This window comes from Pteropus medius, unplaced genomic scaffold, assembly GCF_902729225.1.
Source record: "Pteropus medius unplaced genomic scaffold, Ma_sr-lr_union100, whole genome shotgun sequence".
In the NCBI taxonomy this organism is placed as follows: Eukaryota; Metazoa; Chordata; class Mammalia; order Chiroptera; family Pteropodidae; genus Pteropus; species Pteropus medius.
Genome location: NW_024349798.1, coordinates 6623372 through 6650576, shown reverse-complemented (window position 1 = coordinate 6650576; position 27205 = coordinate 6623372). Strand labels below are relative to the sequence as shown.

Genomic DNA, 27205 nt, shown 5'->3' with positions numbered 1-27205 from the left:
TGCCGTGGCCCCGCCCCCATCCGCGCACCCCTCGGACACGCCTCTAGCCCCGCCCCCTGACCGGCCTCAAGCCCCGCCTCCTCTGGGCACCGCCCCGCTTCCGTCTCGTATCCCGGGCAACGCCGCGGCCCCGCCCAGCCATGGCGCGCGAGGAGAACGTGGATTCCGCGCGCCTGCTGCGGAGTTTCGAGCGCCGCTTCCTGGCGACGCGCGGGCTGCGTTCCTTTCCCTGGCAGGTGTGTGGTGGGGCGCGCGAAGGGCGGGCTGGGGAGGCTGGGGACGGTCGAGGCCTTGGCTACCAAATCCGCCCCCTCCGCCACGCGACGGCCTCAACTCCCTTGGTGCCGCGGCAGGACCTGAGGTCCTCGTCCGCCGGGTGCGCCAAGGACCGCGAGGACTGGCAGTGGGGAGCAGGAGATGTACCTGCGCGTCCTTGGGAGGCCCACCCTGCACCCGGCCATCAGCTCCCTCTTCTGGCCCCTTACCTCCCTGAACTGCCTTGAGTCCTGCGAATTGAAGGAATGCAGGGTTTCCTCCCAAATCTCTTTTCACTCTAGTTTTTAGGACAGTTCACGATAATTTTATGACTTTGTTTTTTAGTCGTTCATTATCCTGGCCATTGAGTAACAGCTGCCATTGCCTATGTAAACAGTCAACGTCCTCAGGACAGCAGAAGACCACGTTGCAATGAGCGCAGTGACCAGGTCACACACGCACACACCTGGGTTTTCTCATCTGTGTCATCAGCTTTGGACAAAATTGTCTGAGTCAGCTTGAGGCTCTTAAACCTCTGATAGAAGAGATAGGGAGGTACAAAGCTGACCAGAAAAGGGATGAAAGATCTCACCTCCCCTGCCCTGGGAACCTGCCATTATCGCAAAGAGTGGCAGTAGCTTCCTTCTGCCAAGGCAGGAGCCCTAATGACACTGCCTCCTTTATAATTCGTGTGCAGTAAGGTCACTGGAATGACTCATATTGGGTATGTATTCCTCCTCCAGTCTGCCCCATCTTAAGGGGTGGTGGTTAGTCATTTGTATTTCATTAACGTAAACCATTTAGCATTCTAAGAGCTCATTTCTGGTCAGAAAGGAATATGTACTTTTTTAACCCCAAATTTAAACCTCAACAGCCTCGATCGGTCCCAATTCAATACTGACTAGAATTGTTCACATGAAATGAGTGCTTACTCTGGACCAGGCCCATGTTAGTGTGTACTTAGGCTGAACCACAACACCCATGTGGTGGGTACTATAACTGTCATTGTGTTTGACCACAAAGGTTGTTTGACTAGAAAAGAAGTAAGAGCACAGCAGTGGCGAGCCCAGACCTGGGGGACAGCCTGCTTGCTTGGAATCCTGGCCCAATCTTATACAAGATGTGTGACCTTGGACAAGTGGCTGCACCTCTCTGTGCCTTAGTTTTCTTAGTAGTAAAACGGGATATAATGATGCTTACCTCATAGAGCTGTTGTTAGGAGTACATGAATATGAAGCACCTGAGGCAGTGCCTGTCTCATGGTAAGTGAATGTAAGTATTAGCTAGTATTTTTATTCCATCACCAGATATTTGCTGAATGCTTTCCATGAGCAAGGCATCAGGATCAGCAGTATACAGTTGAGGCCCTGCTCAGATGGGAAAGCCAGAGAATAAACAAGTATATAAATAAGCGAGAAAACACCAGGGATGACAGTGGCTATAAAGTCAGGGAAGGCCTCCTGAAAGAGGGGACGTTTGAGCCAGAACCTGAATAATAAAGCAGCCAGCCATGGGACGTCTTTGGAGAAAGGCTCTGCCACTGAGATCAAGCTGCTGCAAGGAAGCCAGTGTGGCTGGAATGGAATAAGCAGAGATAGGACGGGGGAGATGGCAGATGAGGATAGAGAGGCTAAAGCCAGGCCAGTAGTCCTTTTAAGGCATGACAGGTTGCTCTGCAGAAATGGAGTTATTTGCCCCATGTCACAGCACAGCAATCTACCTGTGTCTGGAGCCTGAGCTCAATGCCAAGCTGGAGTCCCCTATAGGAGAACAATATAGCGGGCCTGGGAGCTGCACATTCTATATGTCCATTTTAACTCAGATGTCAAGTCCAAGGCAAACCCATCAGGTCCTGATGTTGTGGCTAACTAATTTCTGGCTGACCAGTTACGCTACAGAGCTGATCTGTGACCCAGGTGAGGCTAAGCAGCAGGGCTAATGCAAGCCAAGAGTCTGTCTCCTCACATTCTTTCTCCAACTCATCCAGGTGTAACCTGGGACTTGTCAAGGTCAGGCTTTTAGCCGCTCGTGCCTTCTGCTTCCAACGCTTCCAATTGGCCCAGGTCCCTGGGGAGAGATCACTTAGTGCTTTGCCAACATGTCCTATTGCATGTTTAATGTTCCTATGAAAATGCCCTTGAGATTTTTCTCTCTTCCCCTCTGTCTCTGAATAGAGCCTAGAAGAGAAATTAAGAGACTCGGGTTCTGAGCTGCTGCTGGATATTTTGCAGAAGGTAAGAATCACAGAATCACTGGGGCACATCACCAGCCTCCCTACCTGCCCTTGAGGACATGACAAGCACAGTGGGTGCAGTTGTATCCTTTAAAAGACTCTGCATTTGAGGGGTAGCACCTGAGAGAGCTCTGGCTCTTTTATTTTCTTAGATGAAGATATCAGAATATACAAAGAACTGCTTGAGAGGAGGGAATTGGGGATATTTTTTAAACTGTCCACAGAGAAAACAGAGTTGACAGCTGTGGGAACATCTAGCATTTACTAGCTGTTAGAGGCTTTCTTCTTTACATTTAAGGGAAAAATAAGGCAAATCTCACCCACTCATGTCTCTTTTCTAGATATAGATGGGCCCCTGCTTTTGAGGGGTGGGTTTTTTATTCTAAGGTGCATATGGGTGAGAGTATATGTGCAACCACCACTCTGGGGTTGTGTGGGTATTTTGTTACCTTGGGTAAAATCGAGTCTCTCCAGCCAAAAGCCCCATGACACAGCCCCTGCTCTCATGTATTCTGTCTCCCTGCCTTCCTTCCCCAATGCCAGGCTGTGGCCACCTTGGAGCCTAAACAAGCCGTCCCCTCTGCCTGGATCATGCTCCCCTGCTTTCTGCTTCTGTAGATTTCCACTGAAGTACTGCCCCTGAGAGTCCCTTTCTGCCCCCACCATGTTCCAGGCAGAGCCCTCGTCTTCTTCTGTCCTGGCCGTCACAGCATTCATCTCGGTCTGGCTCTCACCCATCTCCTTAGCCTGGGATGTGAGTTCCAGGATGACAGGTGCCAAATCTGCCTTGTTCCCACCATTTGGACTCCTTCCTCTTCCATGGAGCCAGAAAACCCCACACTTGTCCTCACTGCAACCTCTAGTTCATGCTGGCTTCCCTGGAAAGTGGTGTGTCTTAGTCCATTCCAGCTGCTGTAACAGAATACTATAGACTGAGTGGCTTATAAACAACAGGAACTTATTTCTCACAGTTCTGGAGGCTGGGAAGTCCAGGATCAAGGTGCCAGCAGATTCAGTGTCTGGTGAGGGTTCACTTCCTGGTTCATAGAGGGCCATCTTCTCACTGTGTTCTCATATGGTGGATGGGGCAAAGGAGCTCTATAAGGTCTCTCATATAAGGGAGCTAATCCCATACATGGGGGCTCCACCCTCATGACCTAATCACCTCCCAAAGGCCCCACCTCCAATACCATCGCATAGGGGTTGGATTTAACATATGAATTTGGAAGGGACATAGACATTCAATCTATAGCAGGGTGTTAGCTTGGGTCCATATGCCTCCTGTTCCTGCCCAGAATGGGTGTTAGAAACCCTGCCACAGCCTGTACTACTGTAGTGAATGTTCTTTAGGAAAGGGCTTATTTTTAAGACTGACTCTTTCAGATGCACGACAGTCCCCTAGAGCCAGAACCCTGTGTCTGTACATGTCTTTGCTGAAGGAATGGGTTACGGGGGTTTATCCTGTATTCACTTAAAGCTCATGGAAGACTTAAGGCCCAGTCTCTTCAGCAACCCCCGTGTCCTTTGTCACAGACCGTGAAACATCCTCTGTGTGTGAAGCATCCACCATCGGTGAAGTATGCCCGGTGCTTTCTCTCGGAGCTCATCAGAAAGGTCAGTAGTGGGCACTGTCCACCCAGGATCCAGACAGCATCTAGGACTAGGCTGCTCTCCAGCAGTGGGCCCTCTGCCCCTGCTTGCCTGTAGGAGCTCAAATCTATCCCATGCCCTTTCCCTGCTCTGCAAACCCCCATATGGCAGGGGGCTCACCAGGCAACTGGCTCCCTGCTGGTTCGGCCAGTGAGAGGCAGTGGAGAGAAGGAGGGAAGGAGAGGCCAGGGTATTTCTCCTTCTCTGCTTCCAGAGGTCTGGCAGCGGCCGCATCTCCTGTACGGGTTCTCATTCCTCCCAGAGAGCCCTGAGCGCTGGAAACCCTACCTTCTCTCTGTCCTGCCAGCCACAGGACAGTTTCCTGCTGTTGCCAATCTGTGGATTGCCGCACTGTCCCCATTGGAGGTTTAGGTCTTGCAGTGCCTTTATAACTGGTTCTTCTACTGTCTTCTCCCCAGTAAATTACCTGGAGTAGCTCTTTTCCTGACTGATACAGGACAGATTTTAAGAATGAGCCCAAATTTGCTGGATTTCACATTAGACTGGAATTCAAAGAGGCGATAGATACCTCAGTGGTCAGCGGCAGACGCAATGCAGTCAGCCTCTGAGCATAAGAGCCGCCCCTCGCCCAGGCTTAGCACACAGAACCTTCCCGGATTCTCTGTTACCACCCTCCGCAGTTCTCACCAACATGGCGCATCTAGCAGTCACCAGCATGTCGTCCTGGCACTACCAGCAGAAACGCGGCCACATGATGCTGCCCACCCCACCCCCGTGAGGCACACAACGGGGATGCCCACTAATGAAGCCACACCCCATGATGTGGAGTGCCTGTCTTTGTGGCTTTTTCCTGGGCCCACCTAAAAGCACCATTTGTTTTCTTCGCCCAGGACACCATGATACAAGGGCAGAGCTCTCATGGCAGCTCTCACATAATCCCTGTCACATGGCAGCTCTCACATAATCCCATTGCTGCTGCTGTCAACTACACGTCTCTGAGATATCCTAGGGCCCCCACTGAGTGAATTGTTTCTATTTCAGGTGGCGTATATTAAGTCAACCCATCCCAAACCACCCCTCCAAATTTGGTGAAAATTTTCCAGCCATTTTTAGAAGTCAGAGTGAAAGCAAGTAGGCAGGGCCTTTGTTTGATTCATGTGGGTCAGTTTAATGCTCTTGCTGAAGCTTTTGCTCCACCCACCCCCCAGCATGAAGCTATCCACGCGGAGCCTTTGGACGAGCTGTACGAGGCATTGGCGGAGGTTCTGACAGCTGAGGAGCCCACCCAATGCCATCGGAGCTATCTACTGGTAGGAGATGTGCACCCTCCTCTCCACACAGGCCAAACGGCCACCTCTGCACAGCGTTAAAACACAGGCTACAGTCAGCCTCCGTGAGTTCAAATCCTGACTCATCAGTTCTGTGGTCTTAAGTGAGATCAGCTAACCTCCTTGAGCCTCAGTTTCCTTATCTGTAAACTTAGCACTTCAACACAGAACAGTACCTATCTTATGAGGTGGCTGGGGGTTAAATTAGGAGATCACAGTAATTGCGCAGCATGGATGGGTATTATAAGACAGCAATCGCCCCTACTCTACCCTCCACCGTCCTAACCACCTTAAACCAATGTCTCAGCCTTTTGACTAGTCTTCTGGCTTCTTACCCCACAAAAACCAATTCTGTATCCAATAGCCAAAGAGATCTTGGATGTTTGTTTGTTTTTAGTCTTTTGCTATAAAATAATACATAGATACAGAAAACCACACAAAAGAAATATACAGCTTATTGAATCGTTACAAGTGGCCACCATGGTAGCCACCACTCCAGTCGAGGGACAGAGCTTTGGCAGCCAGTCTACTAGGCCCCATCTGACCCATCCCAGCCCTCCCTTCCTACAAAAATAACCACCACCTTCCTTTCGGTATGACCACTCAGGTTTTATCATTGCCCTGTCCACCTCTGGACACCCGTGTTTTGTCTTGTCCGTTAAGTGATCTGGCTTGAAGTCTTCCTTCGTCCGCAGGTACCCTACCCGCCAGCTCTTTCTTTTCCCAGCAGTGCCTCTCTTGAACAGCCCTAGTGGTTTGGCCTGGACAGATTTCCTCAGGCTGGCTTTTGGTTGCACACACATGGTGCCGTTCAAGTTGTTCCTCCATCCTGTTTCCCAAAAATTGATGTCTGGATTCAAAAGCCCACTCAGATTCATGTCTGTTTGATCCCTTTGGCGACAACACAGTATGGCGTTCTAGGAGGCACATCACATCTATTGTTCACCCTCTTAATCAGGTCCCCATCCCCCGGCCGCACACCAGTGCTGGTCCATGGTCTATTGGGAACCAGGGCACACAGCAGGAGGCGAGTGGTGGGCAGACTAGTAAAGCTTCATCTGTATTTGCAGCCGCTCCCCAGCACTAGCATCACCGCCTCAGCTCCACCTCAGATCATCAGGCATTGGACTCTCATAGGAGCACCAGTCCCTTTTTGGTGCCAAAAAGGTTGGGGACTGCTGCTCTTAATGATAGTGGTTATGGATGCCCAGAGCTCAGACTCATTAACCCATTGATTTAAAAGGGTGATTTTTCGATTCCATTATTTTGTTTCCATTCATTAACTGGAGAAATTTTATAAGGAGATGTTGCCCTTCATCCACTGTTTAGTTACCCACTGGTACAACTTATAGAGGAAAAGGAAGATGCAGGCTTGATCTTTCCTTTTCAACTTAGTGAACTGGTTTCTTACCATCCCTGGAAAAGGTACATTTCATTACAAATTGTGTCCTTAATGAAGCTCAAAGTGTGCTATTTTTCTCTCCTTGAGTCTCTTAAATATGTTTCTCCATTTTCTTTGGCATAAATCATTGCTATGGAAAAGCCTGATGATAATCTAATTTCCTTCCCCATTTATGCCACATATCCTTTTAGATGGCCAAAAGATTTTTTTCTTACAAGTCCAGTAATTTTACTAGCAAATGTCTTGAAGTTGATTGTTCTGGGCTAGTGATCTCAGGTACAGTGTGTACTCCTTCAATATTTATTTCAAATCTTTTTGTTTTTTCAGGAATCCTTCCTGAATTATATAATTTTTAGTATTTATTCTTTGATTCCTTTTTCCATAACAAAGTACCTAAAAATGAGTGGCTTAAACAAAAGAAAATTATTATATCACAGCTCTGGAAACTGTAAATCCCAAACCAGAGTGTTTATTAGGGTTGGTTCCTTCTGAGGGCTGTGCAGGAAGGACCTGTTCCAGGCCTCTCTCCCTGAGTCTTTTCACATCACCTTCCCTCTGTCATGTCTCTGTGTCCTAATGTCATCCTCTTAAAAGGACATAGTCCTACTTGATTAGGGCCCACTGTAATGCCCTCATTTTAACTTGATTCTCTTTGCAAAGACCCCATCTCCAAATAAGGTCACATTCAGAAGTGCTAGAGATTAGAACTTCAGTGTATGAATGGGGGCCCTGGGTGGACAGAGTTCAGCCCATAGCTATCTCTTCCTTAATTTCTTTCTGATTTTAAAAAAAAAATCACTTTTTCACCTCCTGCTTCTCTCGAGTTTACTTTTTGTTTTGTTTTCATTTTCATGTTCCTTCGAATGGTCTTTATTTCTGAAATGATGTTTTCTGTTGTCATCACACATTTCTGAGTATTTCTAGTTGCCATGCAGCCCTCGCCCGGGGTCCCCCATATGTGCCAAGACTGGGGTAGGCAAGTTCCCAACTAGGTATTGCTGCTGTTCTTGGCTGGCCCCTACATTTCCAGTGAATGCCTATTGGCTCTGGATTCTTCTGTCCTCCGTGTGTCACGTGCCACGTAGCTTCCCTCTTCTCTCTCCAGTTGTGTTGTGAATGTCCATGTCTCACTCTCTGTCTGTTCTTGTGCGGGGATTCAGGAAGACTCAAAACTACACTGCACCCATCTTCCCCAAATCCCTCAGAGGGACCCTCCAGATTCAAGAGGCAGATCGGATCATGTCCCTCACTTGCTCAGAACCCACCAGTGGCTTCCCTGTGTACTCAAACTCAAGTCCTAATTCCTTAAGTGGCCCTTGTTGCCCCACATGCCCTGCCCCTGCCTTCCTCCACAATCTGGTTCTTCCCACCCACCAATGTTCCAGCTCCCTGATCATCTTCTTCCTTGAACTTACCAACCACAATGCTGCCTCAGGACTTTTGCACCTGCTCTGCTGGAATTCTCTGCCCCTAGAACCTCACATGCCTCACTTCTCCTTTTCACCCAGGTCTCAGGTCACATGTCACTTCCTCAAAGAGGCTTTCCCTGACCAATTTATCTGAAACAGACCTGCACGCCCCCACCCCCCAGTCTTCCACTATCATGTCCTTTTTATTTGTGGCACTGAATAACTGTGTGAAATAATTTGTTTATTTATTATGGTTTGTATTACCTACTAGCATGTAAGTTCCATAAGAACAGGAATAAGTTATCTGGTCACAGGTAAATCCCTAGCACCCGTAGTAGATGCCCAGGAAAAAACGTGTAGATGAATGAATGAACAAATGAATGCTCACAAACTCCAGAAACCTGAACCCCCTACGGGAGTTTCATGAGCTCAGAGACAGCCAGGAAACCCCCCTGGGTGACTGCATGTTGTGGGTGCCATTCTCAGCGGCCCAGGTTGGAGAACATGTTTCAAGACTGCATGTTCCTTGGAGCACATGCGTCCACCTGCATTGGGAGTGACAGGAAACTCCAAAGGCCACAGAATTCCCCAGCTCCAAATACTGAATTCATAAAGATTCTCCACAGTAAGATTTTTCACATATAGCTCATGATAACAGAATTGTGACTTTTTTTTGTTAATGATTATAGATTCACAGAAAGCTGCAAAAATAGTACAGAGAGGTCCCATGTACCCTTTCTCCGGTTTCCCCCAGTGGGGACATCTGGCACTCATGCAGCTTCACAGCCAGGACACCAGCATTGGCACAACCCTGCGCCCTCCATTCTGGAGTCCTAAATCCTAGAGGGAGTCCCTGTCAGTAACCCGGGGTTGTTCATTACAGATGTGCTATATTGCCCAGTGCATAATTCTTCGTCACTTATCACACATGGATATCCAAACAGGCACCACCACAGTCAAGTTACAGAACCATTCCATCACTACAAAGACCTCCCTCAGGCCACCCCTTTATAATCATACCCATCCCCCTCCCCACCAGCCTGACCCCCAGCAACCACTGGTCTGTTCTGTGTCCACAATTCTGTCATTTTGAGAATGTTAGATAAATGGAATCACACAGTGGTGACCTTCTGAGATTGGCTTTTTTCACTCAGTGTAATGCCCTTGTAGTCCATCCAGGCTGGTGTACGTGTTAGTAGTTTGTTCTTTTTCATTGCTATGTGGTATTCTGTGACATGGACTTATCAGTTTGTTTAACCATCCACTTGTATTTTTTTTTCTTTTTAATGCCAGCTCCTTGCCTTCTGGTGGCTGGATTAATTCTCTCTCCCTGTCACCTCCAGCCTTCTGGAGACTCGGTCACGCTCTCTGAAAGCACAGCCATTGTTTCCCACGGCACCACCGGCCTGGTCACATGGAATGCTGCACTGTACCTCGCAGAATGGGCCATAGAGAACCCAGCAGTCTTCACTCACAGGTGACCTTGGGGCACAGGAAGGGGCACAGGAAAGGACACCGAGGCGGGTTTACCCCGGCAGAGTTACGGACACGCATCCCCTTCTCCCACCCAGGACTGTCTTAGAGCTCGGCAGTGGAGCTGGCTTCACAGGCCTGGCCATTTGCAAGATGTGCCGTCCCAGAGCATACGTCTTCAGTGACTGTCACAGCCGTGTCCTCAAGCAGCTCCAAGGGAACATCCTTCTCAATAGCCTCTCATTGGAGCCAGACGCCACCACCCCTGTGCAGCACCAAGGACATGATACCCACAATTCAGAGAGCCCCAGGGTGACAGTGGCCCTGCTGGACTGGGACACTGTGACAGCCTCTGAGCTCGCTGCCTTCCAGCCAGACATTGTCATCGCAGCAGGTACCACCTAGCCCGGGCCAGTGGAGTGAGTGGCTTCACTGAGAGTGGCTCTACTCAGCTCTCAGCTCAGGGAAGGAGACAGTGGACACCGTGGGGGGCAGAGGCAGGCAATGATGAGACTTCTGGTAGGGTCACTCTGGGCCTCCAGGGCAACATCAAAGTGAGTGCCCTAAAGCCATAGTCCTTCTGTTAGAGAAAATGGCCATATGCACACTCCCATTGTAATGGCTCCATCAGATAAGTGAACTGGCTCCTCCCAGCAAGGCCTGGGATGAACAGAACAGGCCCCAGGGTGCCAAGCCAGCCTGACCTGTTAACCAGGCCACAGGCAGTAGATAGACTTTTATGTCCCTCTCCAGCAGCCTGAGGCGGGCCGCTCAGTTGTCGTCTAGAACCTAAATGAATGGCTAGGGGCTATGAATAGCTAGAGCAGCCCGTCTGCGGGGGCAGAAATGGCCATGGCAGCCTTGTCTTTTCAGGGCTGCAAGGAATAGCATGATTTTCCCAAGACCATGTCTGATCCTCTGTGTGTCATGGGCACCCACGGGCTTAGGGTCCAACCATAGTGGTGTCGGAATCAGGAAACAATCTCTGCGTGCCCCCACCTCTGTCACCATTGGCTTGCCTCCACTCTGTGTCATCACCATGTGTCTACATGTCCCTGAGGAGAAGGGCTCCTGCATGTCTCTGTCTTAGGTGCATGCCCTGGTATGTTTCAGAGACAAGCCTCCGACAGATAAGCCCATCACATACTAGTGCACGGACAGGGTCCTTGAGAGAAGGGGCATTTGCCTCAACCACCAACAGGCCCCTCGTCCTCTGCCAAGCTTACCCTGTCCCCTGTCTGGTAATAGTGCTATGCCTCTGGCCCTGGGCCACAGTCCTGACGTCCATGGGCCCACAGTGGCTGAAATGCAGAGCCTGAGCAGCATGCCCCCAGGTGGTGGCCACACCACAGAGAAAAGAGCAGCAGGCTGCTGGGAACAGGAAGCCTGAAGCAGAGTCAAAGTTTGCTTTAAGTGTCTTCTAAACAGGCCATAGGCAAAGAATTGATTTTTTTTAAAGGAACAGCAGTGATATTTTCCAGTTATTTCAGTGTCTTTCAGCCGCTTTTTTTTTTTCTCTCCTAAGGGTTTTTTTTAGCTGCGTAATTTTCTTTCCATCTAGTAGAAGTGCCGCTTTCCAGGCCCTCACCCTGCTGCCAAGGTCGGCACAACCCTGCGCCCTCCATTCCGGAGTCCTAAATCCTAGAGGGAGTCCCTGTCAGTAAACTGGGGTTTTTCATCACAGATGTGCTGTATTGCCCAGAAACTATCCTCTCCCTGGTCGGGCTCCTGCAGAGGCTCTCTGCTTGCCAGAAGGACCAGCGGGCTCCTGACGCCTATGTTGCCTTCACCATCCGCAACCCGGAGACGTGCCAGATGTTCACCACCGAGCTGGGTGAGCCCGGGGCCCCGGAATGGGCTGCTGTCTCTGAGAGGCTTCCCAGACCTTCAGGGCCACATGGGACTGCAGTGAGGCAGAAATCAGGGAAGTAAGGGAATGAGGCCCTGAAGACAAACCAGGAAGCCCCAGACCACATGACACTGTGGGGCTGACAACCCCCACCCTGGAGGTCAGAGAGAAGGCAGGGACTAGGGAGTGGGTTCTGGGGCAGCTCACAGTATGAAACCAGCGGCCCTACCATCCGTTTGTAGCAGGTTTGGAGAGCCTTAGGGCCTTAGTTTCCTTGTCTGTAAAGTGGAAGGGACGGTAGATGCCAGTGGTGTCAGGGTAGATGAGATTCTGGCCACACGGCAGTTGGGCACAAGCTTTGGAGGCAGATCCTACCACCCATCCAGGTGGAGCTGAGCTGTCACTGCTTCCTGGTCATCTGTACAGTGGAAACTGTACACTTGGGAGGTGGACAGGACTTGGCACGCGGGGAGCACTTGGGAAAACGGTAGCCACTATTAACTGGATTACGTACCCAGTAAATGGAAGAACAAGGGGTAACTTTAGAATAGGGAGGGGTCTGCCATTCACAGCCCTGAATTGGCACTGCTGCAGGCCAAGCACTGTCTTTAGAACCTCTAGCAGCTGGGAGAGGTGGGCTGTCATCCTCCATCTCACCCATGGAAATACTAGGGTGCAGGGAGGCTAAGTGGCTACCCAAGCTAAGGACAGGAGCCAGGCAGCTGGCTCATACTGTCCACCCAACCCCCACTGCACAACCACCGCCCTGCAATCCCCATCACATGCCAGGCCCGACCAAGGCTTCCAATGCGAAACCTGGCAGCTGTACAGGACCCCATGTTTGCCCCAAACTGCCCCCTGCCCACCGTGCCTTCCCAAGCAAAGCCCCACCTGCAGCAGCCTCTACTCACAGACAACCCCATAGCCCACCCGCATGTGCCGGGTCTCATTGGAGTGCTATGCAGCCTCCTAAGAGTGAAGTCCTTCAGATACTTATGGAAAAATATCTACGGTATATTCTGTGAAGAAAGTAAAGTGCCAAACAGCATATATAGTATAAGCACATTTTTATTTAAAAAAATAACCATCTTCATGTTATTCATATGGGGGGAAATCTGGAATATACACTAGTTAGGTTATACTTGGACAGCAGAATTATAGACACTTCTATACTTCTGTCACATATCATTTTTATAATTGTTAGCTTTTTCATTCATCGAAAATCTGTGATGACAAAAAGATCCTTGCCAACAGCTCTTCAGACATCTGCACTCATGAAAAAGGCAGGAGCCCTTTCAGATGTGGGTCCAGCCTTTGTGGGGAGACCCAGGCTGAGCAGTCAGGCACAGCAGGTTCAAATCTTGGCTCTTCCCAAGCTAAACTCAGTGACAGGGTGGAGGACAGGTACAGAGAGCAACAGGGAACCCAGGCAGGCTGTGACCTACCAGGGATGGGCATGGCCGGGTGGGCAGAGGTGGCAAACCTGGCTGTCGTTCCTGATCCCACTTCTGGAGGCTGATTCTAGGTGTGTGGATGGGGCCTGGAAATTTGTGGTTTGTACCCCTACACCCCACCTCCAGGTTTGTCCCATATTGATGGGATAACATCCTGTCCCCAAACTCCGCCATCCTGAGATACATATGCTCTGTTTCCAGGCCAGGTTGGGATCCCATGGGAAGCTGTGCCTCGCCACGACCAGAAACTGTTTCCTTATGAAGAGCACTCAGAGACAGCGATTCTGAAACTAACACTGTAGGTTCATACACGTCTTTGAAGATCACCATGAAAATCAAATCCCTGTCCCAGAAGGAATTTTTATGTGGGAAAGCTGATAAAACTTTCATTGGACTTGAATGTTTGAAGGATGTTAAATTCCAAGTCAGGAACCACAGACTGTTCTAACAAAATAGAAAACTGTTCAAGTGCGTGGGTGCCCCTTTCTGTCAACAGTTCTGGTTCTTAAGCAAATCACCGTAAGTCAGAAATGAAAATTTTGGCTCAGATAAGCATTTCATTTGTGCAAATGAAAACATATTATGTTTTCTCTCCATCCTGGACAAACATCCTTCACAAAGCTAAGCCCATAATACGCGTGACACATCTCTGCTCTTACAGTGCAGTGGGCTGCAGTGCCTGTATTTAAGGCAGAGATCAAAATACTAGGAAGTCGAAAGAGCAGATGCTGGGAAAAGCAGTTACCAGGAGACAAAAGCAGGGACAAAGAGATGTTGAAGAGGCCCAGGCAAATAACAGAAAAGTAATAAATTGGGAGGAAGAAAAGACTCAAAGAAGAGGGTTAAAAAGAAGTGATTCAGGGCCTCCAAAGAAGAAACCAGGCTGAACCAGTTTCCTGGGCCACAAACTCTTCATTAAAATAACTTCATTCTGTAGGTTGGGCCTGCTGCTGTCCTTTCAGCTTCTGTCCACTGGGAGGCGCTGCTCTAAAGAGTATCCAGGGACTGGGCAGCAGCTAAAAGAGGCTAGAGGAGGGAAGTGGGCCAGGCTTCTGGGGGGAGGTGAAAAGAGCAGGGAGGGTTTCGCAGCATTATGACAGTCTCCTACATGACCTCCAGCATCAAGACATGCTGGGGGTGGGGGGAGTCATGTGTCCATAAGCAAAGGGAGAACCGTCTGCATCCAGCTCTCGTCCCAACGAAGCTGCTCAGACTCCCGAAGGTTCTTCCGGAACTGGTTCAGCTTGCCAGCAGGATCAGGAAACTTTGAGAGAAGCATCTAGAATAAAAATGACCAGAACTTCCCTCATTACCACTTCCGCCCACCTCCTTCCCAACAGCTTAGACTCCAGCCCCATCTCCAAACACCAGCTGCCAGGACCTCCCTCAGCGTCCACACTCCCACTACCGATGTCCAGGAGCCTCCAGTGACATCCCTGTGCTGGCTGGCCCAGCTTCTACACTCAGCCTGTTGAATCAGCCTAAATGGCTTTGAGCCCCAACAAGCCCCCTCCCTCACCAGCATACGAGGGCCTTCATGCCCCAGCCATGCTCCATCTCCTACTCCGCCCCTGCCTGACATGGCAGCCAAGCTGCAGTGTTCACCATCCACACACCGTGCCCTGCAGCAGCCCCCAGCCTCTGCCGTGCTATTCCTTCCACCAGGAGCACCAACCCCTCGGCCTCGGCCCAGCACTGTCCCGCCCATGTGCTGGGAACAAGGGTGTTTGTGTTCTTTCCAGTTTTGCTAAACTAAGTCAGGTGTATGCAGACTACAGTCTGTAGGCCGGACACAGCCCTCCACCTTTCTTTGTAAATAAAGTTTGTTTTGGAACATAGCCACACCTTCATTCACAGATTTTTCTATCTGGGCCTTTTCAGAAAGTTTGCTGCCCATGGTCTCAACTGTCAAAAATGATAATGTATTACTTTTTATAATAAGAAGTACCCTTTGAAGACTCTGGCCCATCTTGCAAGGCTGGTCCAGGAAGCTCCCTTCACTCCTCTCTCTCTCCTTAGATCCAGCCACTCCCTAAGTGGCACCTACAGTCCGTCCACCTGTGCATCATCTGTGTGGTGTAACCCCAGACAGCAGAAGGGGGTGTGCCCTAATTCCCCTGAGCCCACTGAGGCCCGCCCTCTGGGACCGCTGCTCCCTCCCACTGCTTTACACCCAGACCCAGAAAGCAAGGAGCATGGCAACATGGCTCGGTGCCAGCCTCCAAAGCCTGCAAGCCCTGGCATGGGGGCAGCCACAGCTACCTGCAGCTGAGCCGCCAGTTCCTCCGAGTCCTCGAAGACCAGGCCGTTTTCCCCATGTTTCACAAGCTCATGTAAGCTGCAGAGAGAATCAAGGAAAGCCTGAGAATGGCCTGGAGACCAGAGCCCCGTGGTGCCCATCCAGACCCCCACCCCACTGCCCCCCACCCGAAGGCTAAGCCAGGGGTCAGGGACAGTCAGTCAGTCAGTCTGGTTTCAGTGAATCTGTTCCTAGATTTGACATCTGAAAAGAAAAAATATGTGGAAAGATACACATCAAAAACCCAAACCAATTCGGGGACAGAGAGGCAGTGAACTAGGATCTGGACTTTTTCTGCTATGTCCTCTTTTTAGTGAGAACATGCTCGGTGGGTTCTGTGTTTTTTCTTAATCACACGGCAGAAAACAAGATAAAAGGCAACTCTACTGGAGGTAGGCTCAGCACATTAAGGGTGACTTTTCTAGGTGACAAGGGTTTCGATCCCAACGTGCAGAGCTCAGCTCGCAAGAGGGTCTAACATCCTGGATTCCCCATTCAGAGCAACTGTCTCTAGAACCCATAACACTGCCCTCTCCAAATGCCCATCTTTGCCAGGAAGAGTGGAGACAGAGAACTACACTCATTTAACTGGTCCGAATTCAAGTAAATGAGCTCAGACAAAAGAGACAGAAAGAGAAATAAAACCTTGTAAATTGTGCAGGCAATTCCAGCCGTCATTCTATCCTTTGAGCACAGGCCTAGGGTTGACATTTTAGGACACATATTTTTCATATAACATGAGTTCTAAGTGGAAGCCAACTCCTGCAGTGGGACTCAGCCCGCCCAAAGGACCCCGAGGGCTCCGACTCCTGGGGCCACCTGGCCAAGCTGCCTGATTCTGAGGCAGTGCCGGGGCAGGTCTGGCCACGCTGGTTCCCTTAGCTGCTGATCTGAGAACCTGACCCCTAATTCCGGGAGGATTCCGTTTCCACACCTACCACTGGAAGTTCACGGCGCACGCGGGCAGGCAGCACCCGAACATATCCACCACCTTCATGGGCAGGTCCAGGCCGCTGGAGGACTTGTGCAGGGAGACACCCAGGTCTGCTGACCCTGCGGGGTGAGGAGGTCGTCAGAGCACTGGCTGTGGGCCCTGTGACCACACATCCCCTAAGGACTGTGGATCGACACCTCTGGTGAGGAGTGAAACGTGGAAAACGCTCTCAGCTCCACATACAACTGGCTGGAATTGGCCAAGCAGCCTGGCGAGGGGCGGGGACACAGCAGGGCTTCCCAACTGTCACTCCTGAACACTTGGCCCCATCTGAAAATTACTTGCCTATCACCGACATTTTTATTTAAACAGACCCCTTTTCTACTTAACCACAAATTATTTTAAAAGAATCCATAGCAATTATCCTTAATGGGTTCAGTTTCTGCTTGGGTTGATGAAAATGTCTTGGATATACAGTGGCGATGATTGCACAATATCGTAAATGTAATTCATGCCACTGAGTCATATGTGCACTTAAAAATGGAAAAAGGGTAAAAATGGCAAACTTTGTTATATATATTTTATCACAATAATTAGAAAAAGAACCCAGAGCAGACCCAACAGAAAACCAGCTGTCACTGTGAAAATAAAGCCAAATAAACAACTTCACATCACTACATACTGGCTGGAAGCGCCTGCCTACCAAAGGCCCTCTGCCCAGGACTGCTAGAAGATGAGGGTTTAGAAACTTATTAGCACCAAGCCAATTCTTCCCTCCCCAGAGTAATGATGACGGGAAGAGACAGAGGGGAGGGCGTTCTCGCTGGGAGAATCAACACTGTTTAACGCATCATCTCTGCACTGCCCTCCCACACTTGGGGAACGGTGGGCGCCAACCCAAGACCAGGCCCAGCCCTTCTGCATGAACAAAAGAGCAGGACTGAATTGAGGGCATGGAGGCTGAGAGGACAGAACCCTCACAGAATCTCTTGGCAAACAGCTCCCAGGCCCACCAGGCAGGAAGAAACTGGCACACCAGGAAATGGCCTCATCTCTTGGAGTTTGGCCAAGAGCTCCTCTGACAGGTTCTTGGCAGACTGGCTTCTCCCTGTCCCAGGTGGCCCCTAGAGCAGTGGCAAGCAGGGCCCAACCCAGCCTGAGGCCTGTGTGTATATGGCCCTTGAGCTAAAAATGGCTTTTAATTTTTAAAGGGTTGTAAAAACAAAGAATATGCAACAGAAGCTGGTAAAATATTTACGATCTGGCCCTTTTCAGAAAAAATCTGGCCCCTGCCCTAGAGTATTCCCTTTTAAATCTCGGTCCCCTCCTGTAGGCCTCTTGCCAGGTGTTCTTACCTAAAAGCAGGGGGTAGTCCTCAGCCTGCAGCCATGGGGTACAGACCTGGATGTGCTGGAAATGCTTCTGGCCGATGAGGCGGCTATAATAGTCCTTCAGAGGCCCTTTGCCTTGCAGAGAAAACCAGAGTCACCTTACTGGGCCCATCTCTGGCTTCATCCCAAGGCTCCAGGCCTCGGAAGCCCCTGCAAAGGTGTCAGCAGGAGGCCCGCACTCGGAGCTCCAAGAGGCCTCCATCCAGCCCCTTCCAGAAACAACCTCCAGGGATGTTCACCCTGACAGCTGAGGCCACGGCAACCTGCACCAAACAGGCTGTGAATGTGGCCAGAATAAACTCTAACCAGGCACCAGAGTGCCAACTAGATACGGCTTCTCACAGACTATCCCCGTGCTCCGCCAGGCACCTCAGGCAGCACAGCACATGCAGTGGGCTCCTGCCACTCCGGGAGCCCAGGGGCCAGGAGGAAGGACGTGCACAAGGTAGGGCGGCAGTGCCCAGGATGCTCTTGCTTCAACCACAGCTCTCTCCTCTTGCTGCTGGACCACTTTGGGGGCAATTTTATGTCAGGCAGTGGCCTCTTTTGTTAAAAAAAAAAAAAAGCCTAGAAACCACTGCAGAAGTAGAAAGCTCAGTATCTCTGAAGTTGTGCTGAGAGATTCAAATTTCGACTTCATGCTCGGCCATGAGGCCCCTCCGAGCCTCAGTTTCCCCTTCTGTCAAGTGGCTGTAGAAAACCCTATCTCAGAGAGCTGCTGTGAGGATTAAGGAGGCAAGGAACACCGTGTGCCTCGCATGGGGAAGGTACACAGGAAAACGGTGCCTTCTGCCCTCTCCACTGCCCCCAAGCTAAATACAGGAACAGGGAGGGTCCCAGGTACCTGTTATCACACAGACCAGAGAAGGAAGGCTTTCTCCATCCAGGATCAGCTGTTCAAACTCTGAGTTTAAGAAAATAAACACATGATAACCAGGATCAGCTAGTCAAGTGAGGGAGGGGTAAGATCACTGTCCAAGTGGCGGCCTTTCAGATCTAGGGCCTGGTCAAGTCAATGACCCAAATGGGGACTCAGAACCACTACCGCCCTCAGGCTGGCCCACCCAGCAGCCCTCAGGGCAGGAACACTCTGCAGAGATGCCACACAAAGCCAGGTGAGCAGCTCAACAGCCCCCAACAAGCCCAGGTCCTGCTCACAGCCACACACCTACTTTCTAATGCTGCCAGCAAGATGGAGAAGTCTTCATCCTCTACAAGAAAAGGAAACTGAGTATCACAGCTGGTATCTAGATGCCTCCCTACCCAGTTCAATGCCCTCCCCTTTCTTATCAGGACCCCAGAGATCCCTGAATACATGTGAGGCACAGGTCTGGCAGGGATGAGAAATGCAGGCTCAGCCCCAAATGCCCGGGAGGGCCCTGAGACCTGTCCAGCTCGTGCTGCTGACCAACAAGGCCGGCCGCCCACGAAGACGTGTCACCATCCTGCTCCCAGCATCCCACTCCGTGAAGGCAGACCTCTCCGTGGCCAGGTCTGAGGGTTCTGAGCTGAAGGGGCAGAGACAGAGCCTGTGAGATGCCATCTCCAGCCACAGCAAGACCCAGAGGCTCCCAAAGGTCAGAGTGTGGCCACATTCAGAGCCACCAAGCCAACTCTACTACCCTAGGCCTGGGCACAGACACGAACCTTGCTTTATCAATACTTATTTGTTGCCAGATGCTGAGGTCACAACAGCAGATAACACAGACTCAGCCCCTGCCTTCACCAGCTTACTGTTCTTATCATTTCCTTGACTTAAGAGGAGGATGCTGTGACATCCCAACTGGCTCCCCAGTTATTGGAAGGAGCAAACAACTGGGCCTGTTCAAGGGGCCTTTCCTTCGTGAGACACCCCAGAGAGCACAAGGTCCACAGACCCTGCCATGGGGTCAGGCAGGAAGGTAAAGACACCCAAAGCCTAGCACAGGGCAAACATTTCCTTAAACGGCTAGAGAATAAATATTTCAGACTTTGGGGGCCATACCATCTCTGTTGCAAAACTCAGCTCCACTGCTGTAGTATGAAAGCAGCTGTGGACAATATATAAATGAATGAATGGGCTGCGTTCCAGTAAAACCTTATTTATGAATAGGCAGTGGGCCTGCAGCCATAGTTAGCTGGATTTAGTGGATTCCCAGGTCTGCAGGGAGGAGATGGGGGAGAAGCCAAGATGGCAGTGAACACAAGCGAAGGCAGTTGAAGACAGAAGACAGGAGACCTACCTGGTCCTGAACACAGAGTAGGTGCGGCCCAGCTTCATAAAGAGCTGGTGTTGCAGGTCCAAGGGCATCTCTTTAAAAAAAGATGCTGGCTTGTCATAGACAGTCACAGCTCTGCAATGAGATCATTGGGGGACTCTAGGAGAAGCAGAGAAAGGCTGAAGAAACAGAAAACTCAGGAAGAGCCAGAAAAAAAAAAAGGGTGATTGGGGGAACCAAGTCTCAGACAATGACAATAAGAAGCTCTGGCGTGAAAAGGGAAAAAAACAGTACAACAAATAAAACACTGCTTTCATCTTACAAAAAAAAAAAAAAGCTTTGAATTACTTGGGGAAGCATAAAGAGAAGTTCTAACATCAAAATTGCCCGGGCTATCAGACTGGCTAGGAAAGAAATTCCAGCCCCCTCCTCCCAAGGCTTCCCAGGAACCATCTCCCAGGCCCCCAGGGATTCCTAGATGCCTTGCCAACAGGCACTGCAGCTGGCGCCAACTGCGCTGGGACCCTTCGCCTCTCCAGGGACCTACTTGATGCCCCAGTTCTCTGCCAGGTCTTCCCGCATCGCATTGGTTACACACAGGTGCAGATGGGCCAGGCGCCCAAAAAGCTTCTCGTACCTGAAAAGATACATCCCTGGTCAGCCGGGAGCCCTGGCCAGGCCCCACCGCCACAACCACCAGGGGACTCAACACCTGCCAATATAAAAGAAGCTGCAGAGCTGGGGTCTCCTAAATCGGGTCCCTTGCCAGGCACCTCCCCAGAGTTTGTGCTGAGTTCCATTTGTGCTATTATTTTCTTCACACCTTTAACTTATATTGCTTCTCAGGTTAAATACAATTATTTTTAAAGAAAACCAAATATTGCTACAGAAGAAAAAATTCCAGTCTCTCTTGCCATAAATAGAAAAAATAAAATAAAGTCCCATTATTAAACTAGCCACACTGAGCTGTTCCCTGCAAAGGCTGTGGGGCTGAGGATGCTCTCAATGCATTACAAAGAGAGTTTAGCAAAAAAAAAGTTAGGAAGGAGTTAATGACAAATTAGCTTCAAACTGAAACTTGGGCCCTGATGACAGGCAAGAACTGAAAGAGAACTGGAAAGGGGGAATGAGAGAGGACTCTAAGTTATTCAGCACCGCTGGTGTATCAAGACCTGCTCCTCACTCAGGGTAGAGAAAGCTCCAGAGTTGGACGGCCCTAGAACCAAACTTATTAGCTGTGTGGCAAGTGGTATACTGGCTTCTCAGCCTCAGAAAAGGAGCGTAATCACAGGACATCCTCACACGGGGACAGTATAGACTGAATAGAACAAAGGGCTCGGCCAGAGCGTGGCATGCAGCAAGTGCTTAATGACTTCTGCTACTGCCGCCAACACTATTACTGCCATCAAGGAATGACCCATTAGGGGAGAGGCCAAAGCTGCCAATGGCTTGAGGCTGCAAGTCCCCACCAAGACAGATGTTGCATACCCAGGCTCAGAACATGACTGACTTCCTGCTCCAGATCCGACCTGCTCACACAGGCCTTTCTTCCCTCTCCCTGTCTCATCGGCTGCAGCAGACTGTGACCCATATCCCCATCTCCCCGCAGCAGTCCCTGGTCTTTATTTGGGCATCCAGTGTGGGTGCCTCTGGGACCCCACCTCTCGGTGGGCATCAGAAGATGGCACGTGAGCAGGAGCCAAGCAGAAGGGAGGAGAGCAAGGGGAGCTCCCAGAACCTGAGAAACACCTCAAAGAGGGAGTGTGGAGACAGGGATGAGAGGGGTCCTGAGGACAACCTTTTCGAGCTCAAAGTCAGACATTTCTCTGGACTTATCAGTTTCATGGGCCAACAAACACCCTCTTTTGCGTAGGCCCATTTCCATCATGTGTAACCAGCGTCAGCCCAATTTTGCAACCTTGCCCTTACCCCACAGAGCACACAGAAAACTGGCTTTACTGAGCCTTCACACCGGCCCTTCTTCCTACCGCAGTTTGGGGAAGGTGTCTGCAGCCTCCTCCCAGACTCTCACCACTTGGCCAGCAGAACGAGGCAGTGGCTGGGGCCATGCACTAGACCCATAATGGAGTAGCCGTAATTGTGCCAGTCGATGACAAGTTTGCTCCCACAGAGGCAGCCCACAAACCAGCAGACGGCAATGGCAGGCAGGCCCGGGGGGTTCTAGGGAAAAGAGACTTGAATGAACAGGAGGAAACTAGACCATCATCAACAATAAACTGAATGCCATGTATATGACCGATAAGTAGAAGACCCTCTTCCTCACCAAAAAAGGTATAAAAAGTCATAGAAGAAACAAAACTAACCAACCTGAAAAGTCCAGGATCACTGATAATCAAGGAGACAAAAAATAGAACAAGGAGGTGTATTTTTCACCTAATAGAATGGAAACTCTAAAACACTTAACAACAGCTAGTAGTGGTGCAGATGTGGGGGAAGGGTATGTATCCCCTTGGGTAGAGAATAAATTGGCCCAGCCTTACTCTAAGACTATCCAGCAGCACACCACAACATTTTAAAGTGCATGAGTTTTGACCAAGCACTTTCACCCCTATGAACTTATCCCAAAAAAGAGACTAAACCCGTGCAAAATTACATATGTTCACTGATGCTCTTTGCCACACAATCTATAAAATTTTTTAAAATTTTTTTAAATAAAGGAAGAATCTGAGTGTCCATTAAGATAAAACTAAATAAACGTATTAAGGTACGTCACATGCTAGGATACAATGCAGCCAATTAAAACGTGGTTCTGTATGTTAAAAGCAGTGGAGGGAAGAGGATAAGAGCATAACTCCAAGACCAGACTAATTACCTAGTTCAAAATCCTGCCTCCTGCACTTCCTAGCTGTGTGATGATGGGCTACTTACAAAACCTCCCTGGATCTAGGTCTCCCCAACTCTAAAATGTAAGTAGTACAAGAACTTACTTCTTAGAATTGTTGTGAGAAATTAAATGAGTTTAATACATAAAACACTTAGATATGTAATAAGTACAATGTAATACTTACCTGTAACAACACAGAAAAATAGACTGGAGGGGTACCATAAAAAGAATGGACATATACCATAGGCTCCCATTCATGTTCTTAAAAGTTTATATACACACATAAACTCATATGCAATTCATTTACCAACTTGTGCATATTTAAAAGGCTGGAAAGTAAAAAAGATGGTTAACATTCATTCTTACAGAGGGAAGCAGGGCTGACATATACCTGGAGAAAGATGTAGGCTGCTGGCTCCCTGCACATCAACTTCCACAGCAAGTGCACCGCCTGAAATACAACTTTGATTCCATACTGCAGAATGTGCGGCCCAACTGAAATTCAGAAAACAGTTGTCACTACCAAAGGAGTTCCTGAAGATTCCCCTAACTCTGCAAAACACAGATTTAAGGGAATCTGGAATCGACTGCATCCTACCTGTAAATCTCTGAAGTTCTGTCAAAGGCACAATCCGAATTCTGTTGTTCCGCAAGACCTCATCGTGGGGTTTGGAGTCTGAAAAGAATGTCCCCTTTAATGTACTGGACAGGGCGATCTAATTTAAAGTCAGATGATCCTCCAGCTCAAGCTGAATAGTGGAGAGTGTTTTGGAAAATAAGACTTTTCCAAAATGCTCTCTGTTCCTCAAAAGCCAGAACAGAGAATAAGGCCAATTCTTGTCCAGATTCCACTAGACTGACCACAGAAGGAGGGGACTGAATCTTAGCCATCTTTACTTAACACAATGTCTGGCACATAACAGACCCTCAAATTGATCTAGATTCCCTGGATAGTGGAATTATCCCACCACAGGGAGACCCCTAGGAAGTCCCACTCCACCCCCTCACCCTGGGATAGCTGGCTGTAAACAGGGACCAAAGGCAACCAGTACTATTCCTGCTTGTCCCTGATAGGGAGTTGAGCTACCCTTTATCTAAAGATGTCAACATGGTGGAAGATGGAGGAGCAGACACGCCTGACCCTGTCTGTACACAGAGGGCAAAAGCTGGACATGCTGCACATATGAAAAACATCTGCCTGCAGAGCTCTGCATTAAGGGTGAGGAATGCAGAGATAAGCTGCCTGTCCACTCAGACACAGCCTGACAACAGTAGCCTCAGAGATGTGGTTATTAGCACTGAAGTCACATGCCCCTGGGTTCCAGTCCGTCCTTTTACTTACTAGGAAGATTAAATGAGAACTATGCAATTAGTTCATTTAGCTTAGCACTGTCTTGGCATAGGGCAGGCGCTCGATTAAAGTTGGCTGTTCCTAAAGACCCACCCAGCAGAGCCCGGGCAGAAATCTGGCAACAGCTGTCCAGCCCGGAACTGGGCTCGCCCAATCTCGGAGAGCTACCTGAGAGAGGAGGGAGAAAAAGGGAGTCCCTGCCCCCGCCCCTCTAGGGCGATCAAAGTTGCGACTCAAAGGCTGAGAGAGCAGCCTCCCACCCAGCCCCCGGGGCACTCACTGCAGAAGCCCAGGAAGGTCACTGAGAAGCCGTGCTTGGCCAACGACAGCGCGTGGTACTGCATTCGGGGGCTACGGCCCACATCGCCCAGCACCACAACGATCACATGCCGGGCAGTGCGCTCCCGACACCAGCGCTTCCACACACTCATCAGCACCAGCGGCAGAAACAGAGACAGCGCTAGCAATGCCACGCAGGAGGCAGCCATCTTGGCGGACCTGCTGCAGTCACGTGACCGCGCTCCCGCGGGCCCAGCGCGCTTTGCGCAGCCGCGTATAGAGCCCCCGAGGTGGACCGAGGGAAGGCAGGCGTGGGTCGTGTTTCACCAAGTGCCGGCCGGCAGATCTAGGAATATTTTATTTAAAAGTTCTAAGGTAACTTTAAAATATTGAGAGACAACCATTTGGATGAATCTCATAAGCATAATATTAAGAAAAGAGGCCAGGTGCCAAAGAGTACATACCGGCTGGTTCCATTTATATAAAATCAAAACTAATTTTTGCTGTTAGAATCCTGGGGAATGACCTGTCTAGAGGGTCTGAGATTGAGTGAGAAGGACCCTGATGATGGGGGGGTGCGGGGCGGGGCCATGTTCTGTTTCTTGATCTGGGTGCTGGTAACTAATATTTTCCACTTGAAAAAATTCATCCAGCTGCAAACTTACTCATTTTTCAGGATGTGTGTTGTATACTTCAATAAAACATTTAAAATAGAGAAAAGGACAAAGAAGGAAGTAAAAACCATAATGATTTTAAGTATTCATAGTAATGAGGGTACATTTCTCCCTAATCCTCCAATTTCACCTCCCAAAGTAGCCACACTACAGAATTTAGTGTGTGTCCATGTGACAGCCTTTTGACTTTGAAAGATGTCCCCTTGCTGAGAAACACTGTGAGCATGTTGGTGAAGCCACCCCCATTGCCTCCACCTTGGGAGCTGCTCCAGAACCTATAGAGCACCCAGCACAGCCACCACCTGCCCTCAGACTTGCCTCACTCACGCATTTGACAAAGAAACAAAACAAGACCTCCCTGGATAAAAGCCTAGACAGGGCAGTGCCCACTGGACAGGGCAGCACTGTGTTGCTGTGGTTCCTCAGTGACCCTAACTCAAGACTTGTCACATTTCTCATTTGAGTCTCACAATAGCCCTGTGACTCCCCTTTTTACAGATAAGGACACTGAAAGTCACACCATTAATGAACATGTAGCAGAGGCAAGGCTTGAAACCTAAGCTGAAGAGGGGACGGAAGAACCAATAAATATGTACAAATGAGAGGGATGGGCAGACTGACACCAACCGTGAGCAGCCTCATTAATCTCCCAGTTCCCAGCTAGGCCCCTGCCTTTAGTTGCATGTGACCTGCCCGCTTGATCCACTCTCTGTAGTAGGATGGGGCTGGGATCTGGAGACCTCAGCCTCGTGGGCTCCTTGATCTCGAGCAAGTCACTCAATTAATTGGCTTTCATGATGTGTAAATTAAGGGAGGGAACTTCATATCTCAGACAGCCCCTCTGGCTCTGATGACCTAAGAGGATAAGGGCCAGATGCCACAGTTATGACAGTTATTATTCAGTCATGTGACAGACTGAGAGTAAATGCCTCGCCCTGGAAGACAAAATTCCGGTTGGAAAAGGTATTGGCATTTCTCCAGGGAGAGGAGTAGTTGTATCACCAGCCAGTCCTGCTTGTTCTGCTTGCCCCCTTGACTTACGAAACACATGAAAGTCAGTTCTTCCAAAGGTCCAAAAGGTATTGTTTCCCCTTCCAGGCTGAAACAATGGCAGGATTACCTGATGCTGAAGATGTCACCTCAGGCACTGGCATCCCTGCACCACCTGCTACTAACTGTGAGACAGTGGGTTGCAATAAGTCACCCTGCTCAGAGCCAGAGGTTTTGTTTAAAGTATAAAAGGGAATAAGAATAGTGCCCACTTCCGGTTCATTGTAAGGATTAACAGAAGTGATGATAGTGACAAGCTTCACCTGGAACATTTGTTCTCAATGGCACACTCAGAAGGTGCAAAAAATGGTTCTTGGGGAGCAAAGAAAAACTTTTATGTATAAAGCGCAGATACATACTGTACACAAATGTATGATATGTCTGCAGTATTAAAATTTTATGGGAGTTCCACACAAAGACTAATGCATGAGGAGCCCTCACACATCACTGGTGGAACTGTGGAAAATAGTTTGACAGTTCCTCAATAAACATAGAACATTCCACATGACCCAGCATTTGCATCCTAGGTAAAACCCAAGAGAATTAAAGACAGGTTTTCAAACAAAAACTTATAAATGAATGTTTATGTCAGCATTATAATAGCAGAAAGGTAGAAACAACTCAAATGTCCATCAACTAATGAATGGATGAAATGTGACCTATCTACACAATGAAATATTATTCAGCCATAAAAAGGAATGAAGTATTGATTCATGCTTCAGCGTGGATGAATCTTGAAACATTATTACAAATGAAGTCAGACATAAAAGGTCGCATATTGTATGATTCTATTTCTATGGCACATCCAGAATAGTCAAATCCATAGAGGCTAAAGGGCTGAGGTGCGGGGAGCGGAGGGGGTGACTGCTAATAGGTATAGAGTTTCCTTTTGAGGTGATAATATTCTAGAATCAGACAGTGGTGGTGGTTGTACAATTTTGTGACTATACCTTAAAAGACACTGCCTGTACCCTTTTAAGGGGTGAGTGTTATGGTATATGAATTATATCTCAATAAAGTTAAGGGGAAAATGTGTCTAAAAAAACTGGGGGGCAGAGGTGTAGAGAAAGGCAAGAATGAAATAAAAAGACTGAGAAACCCTGACCTGGGGCCTGCTCAGAAGGAACGTCCGAAGCACATTTTGGTGGTGGCATTTTTATTATTTTGATT

General features: G+C 49.3%; 2 protein-coding genes across 2 annotated transcripts; one reads left to right on the top strand and one right to left on the bottom strand.

Moving 5' to 3' along the window:
- The first annotated feature begins 104 nt into the window (after positions 1-104).
- On the top strand, positions 105-13485 carry EEF2KMT (eukaryotic elongation factor 2 lysine methyltransferase). The gene is made up of 8 exons (XM_039885289.1): positions 105-236; positions 2430-2489; positions 4022-4102; positions 5308-5409; positions 9582-9715; positions 9810-10105; positions 11396-11545; positions 13216-13485. The coding sequence occupies exons 1-8, from the start codon at positions 141-143 to the stop codon at positions 13314-13316; spliced, it is 1020 nt and encodes a 339-aa protein (XP_039741223.1). The 5' UTR covers positions 105-140; the 3' UTR covers positions 13317-13485.
- Positions 12608-24545, bottom strand: ALG1 (ALG1 chitobiosyldiphosphodolichol beta-mannosyltransferase). Its single transcript, XM_039885288.1, has 13 exons — positions 24313-24545; positions 23280-23357; positions 23073-23176; positions 21869-22017; positions 20384-20473; positions 19861-19971; positions 19025-19146; positions 18811-18849; positions 18483-18542; positions 17603-17713; positions 16252-16366; positions 15277-15352; positions 12608-14293 (listed from the first exon to the last, which is right to left on the bottom strand). Exons 1-13 carry the CDS (start codon positions 24518-24520, stop codon positions 14162-14164), a joined length of 1395 nt encoding a protein of 464 aa, XP_039741222.1. The 5' UTR covers positions 24521-24545; the 3' UTR covers positions 12608-14161.
- Positions 24546-27205: the final 2660 nt, after the last annotated feature.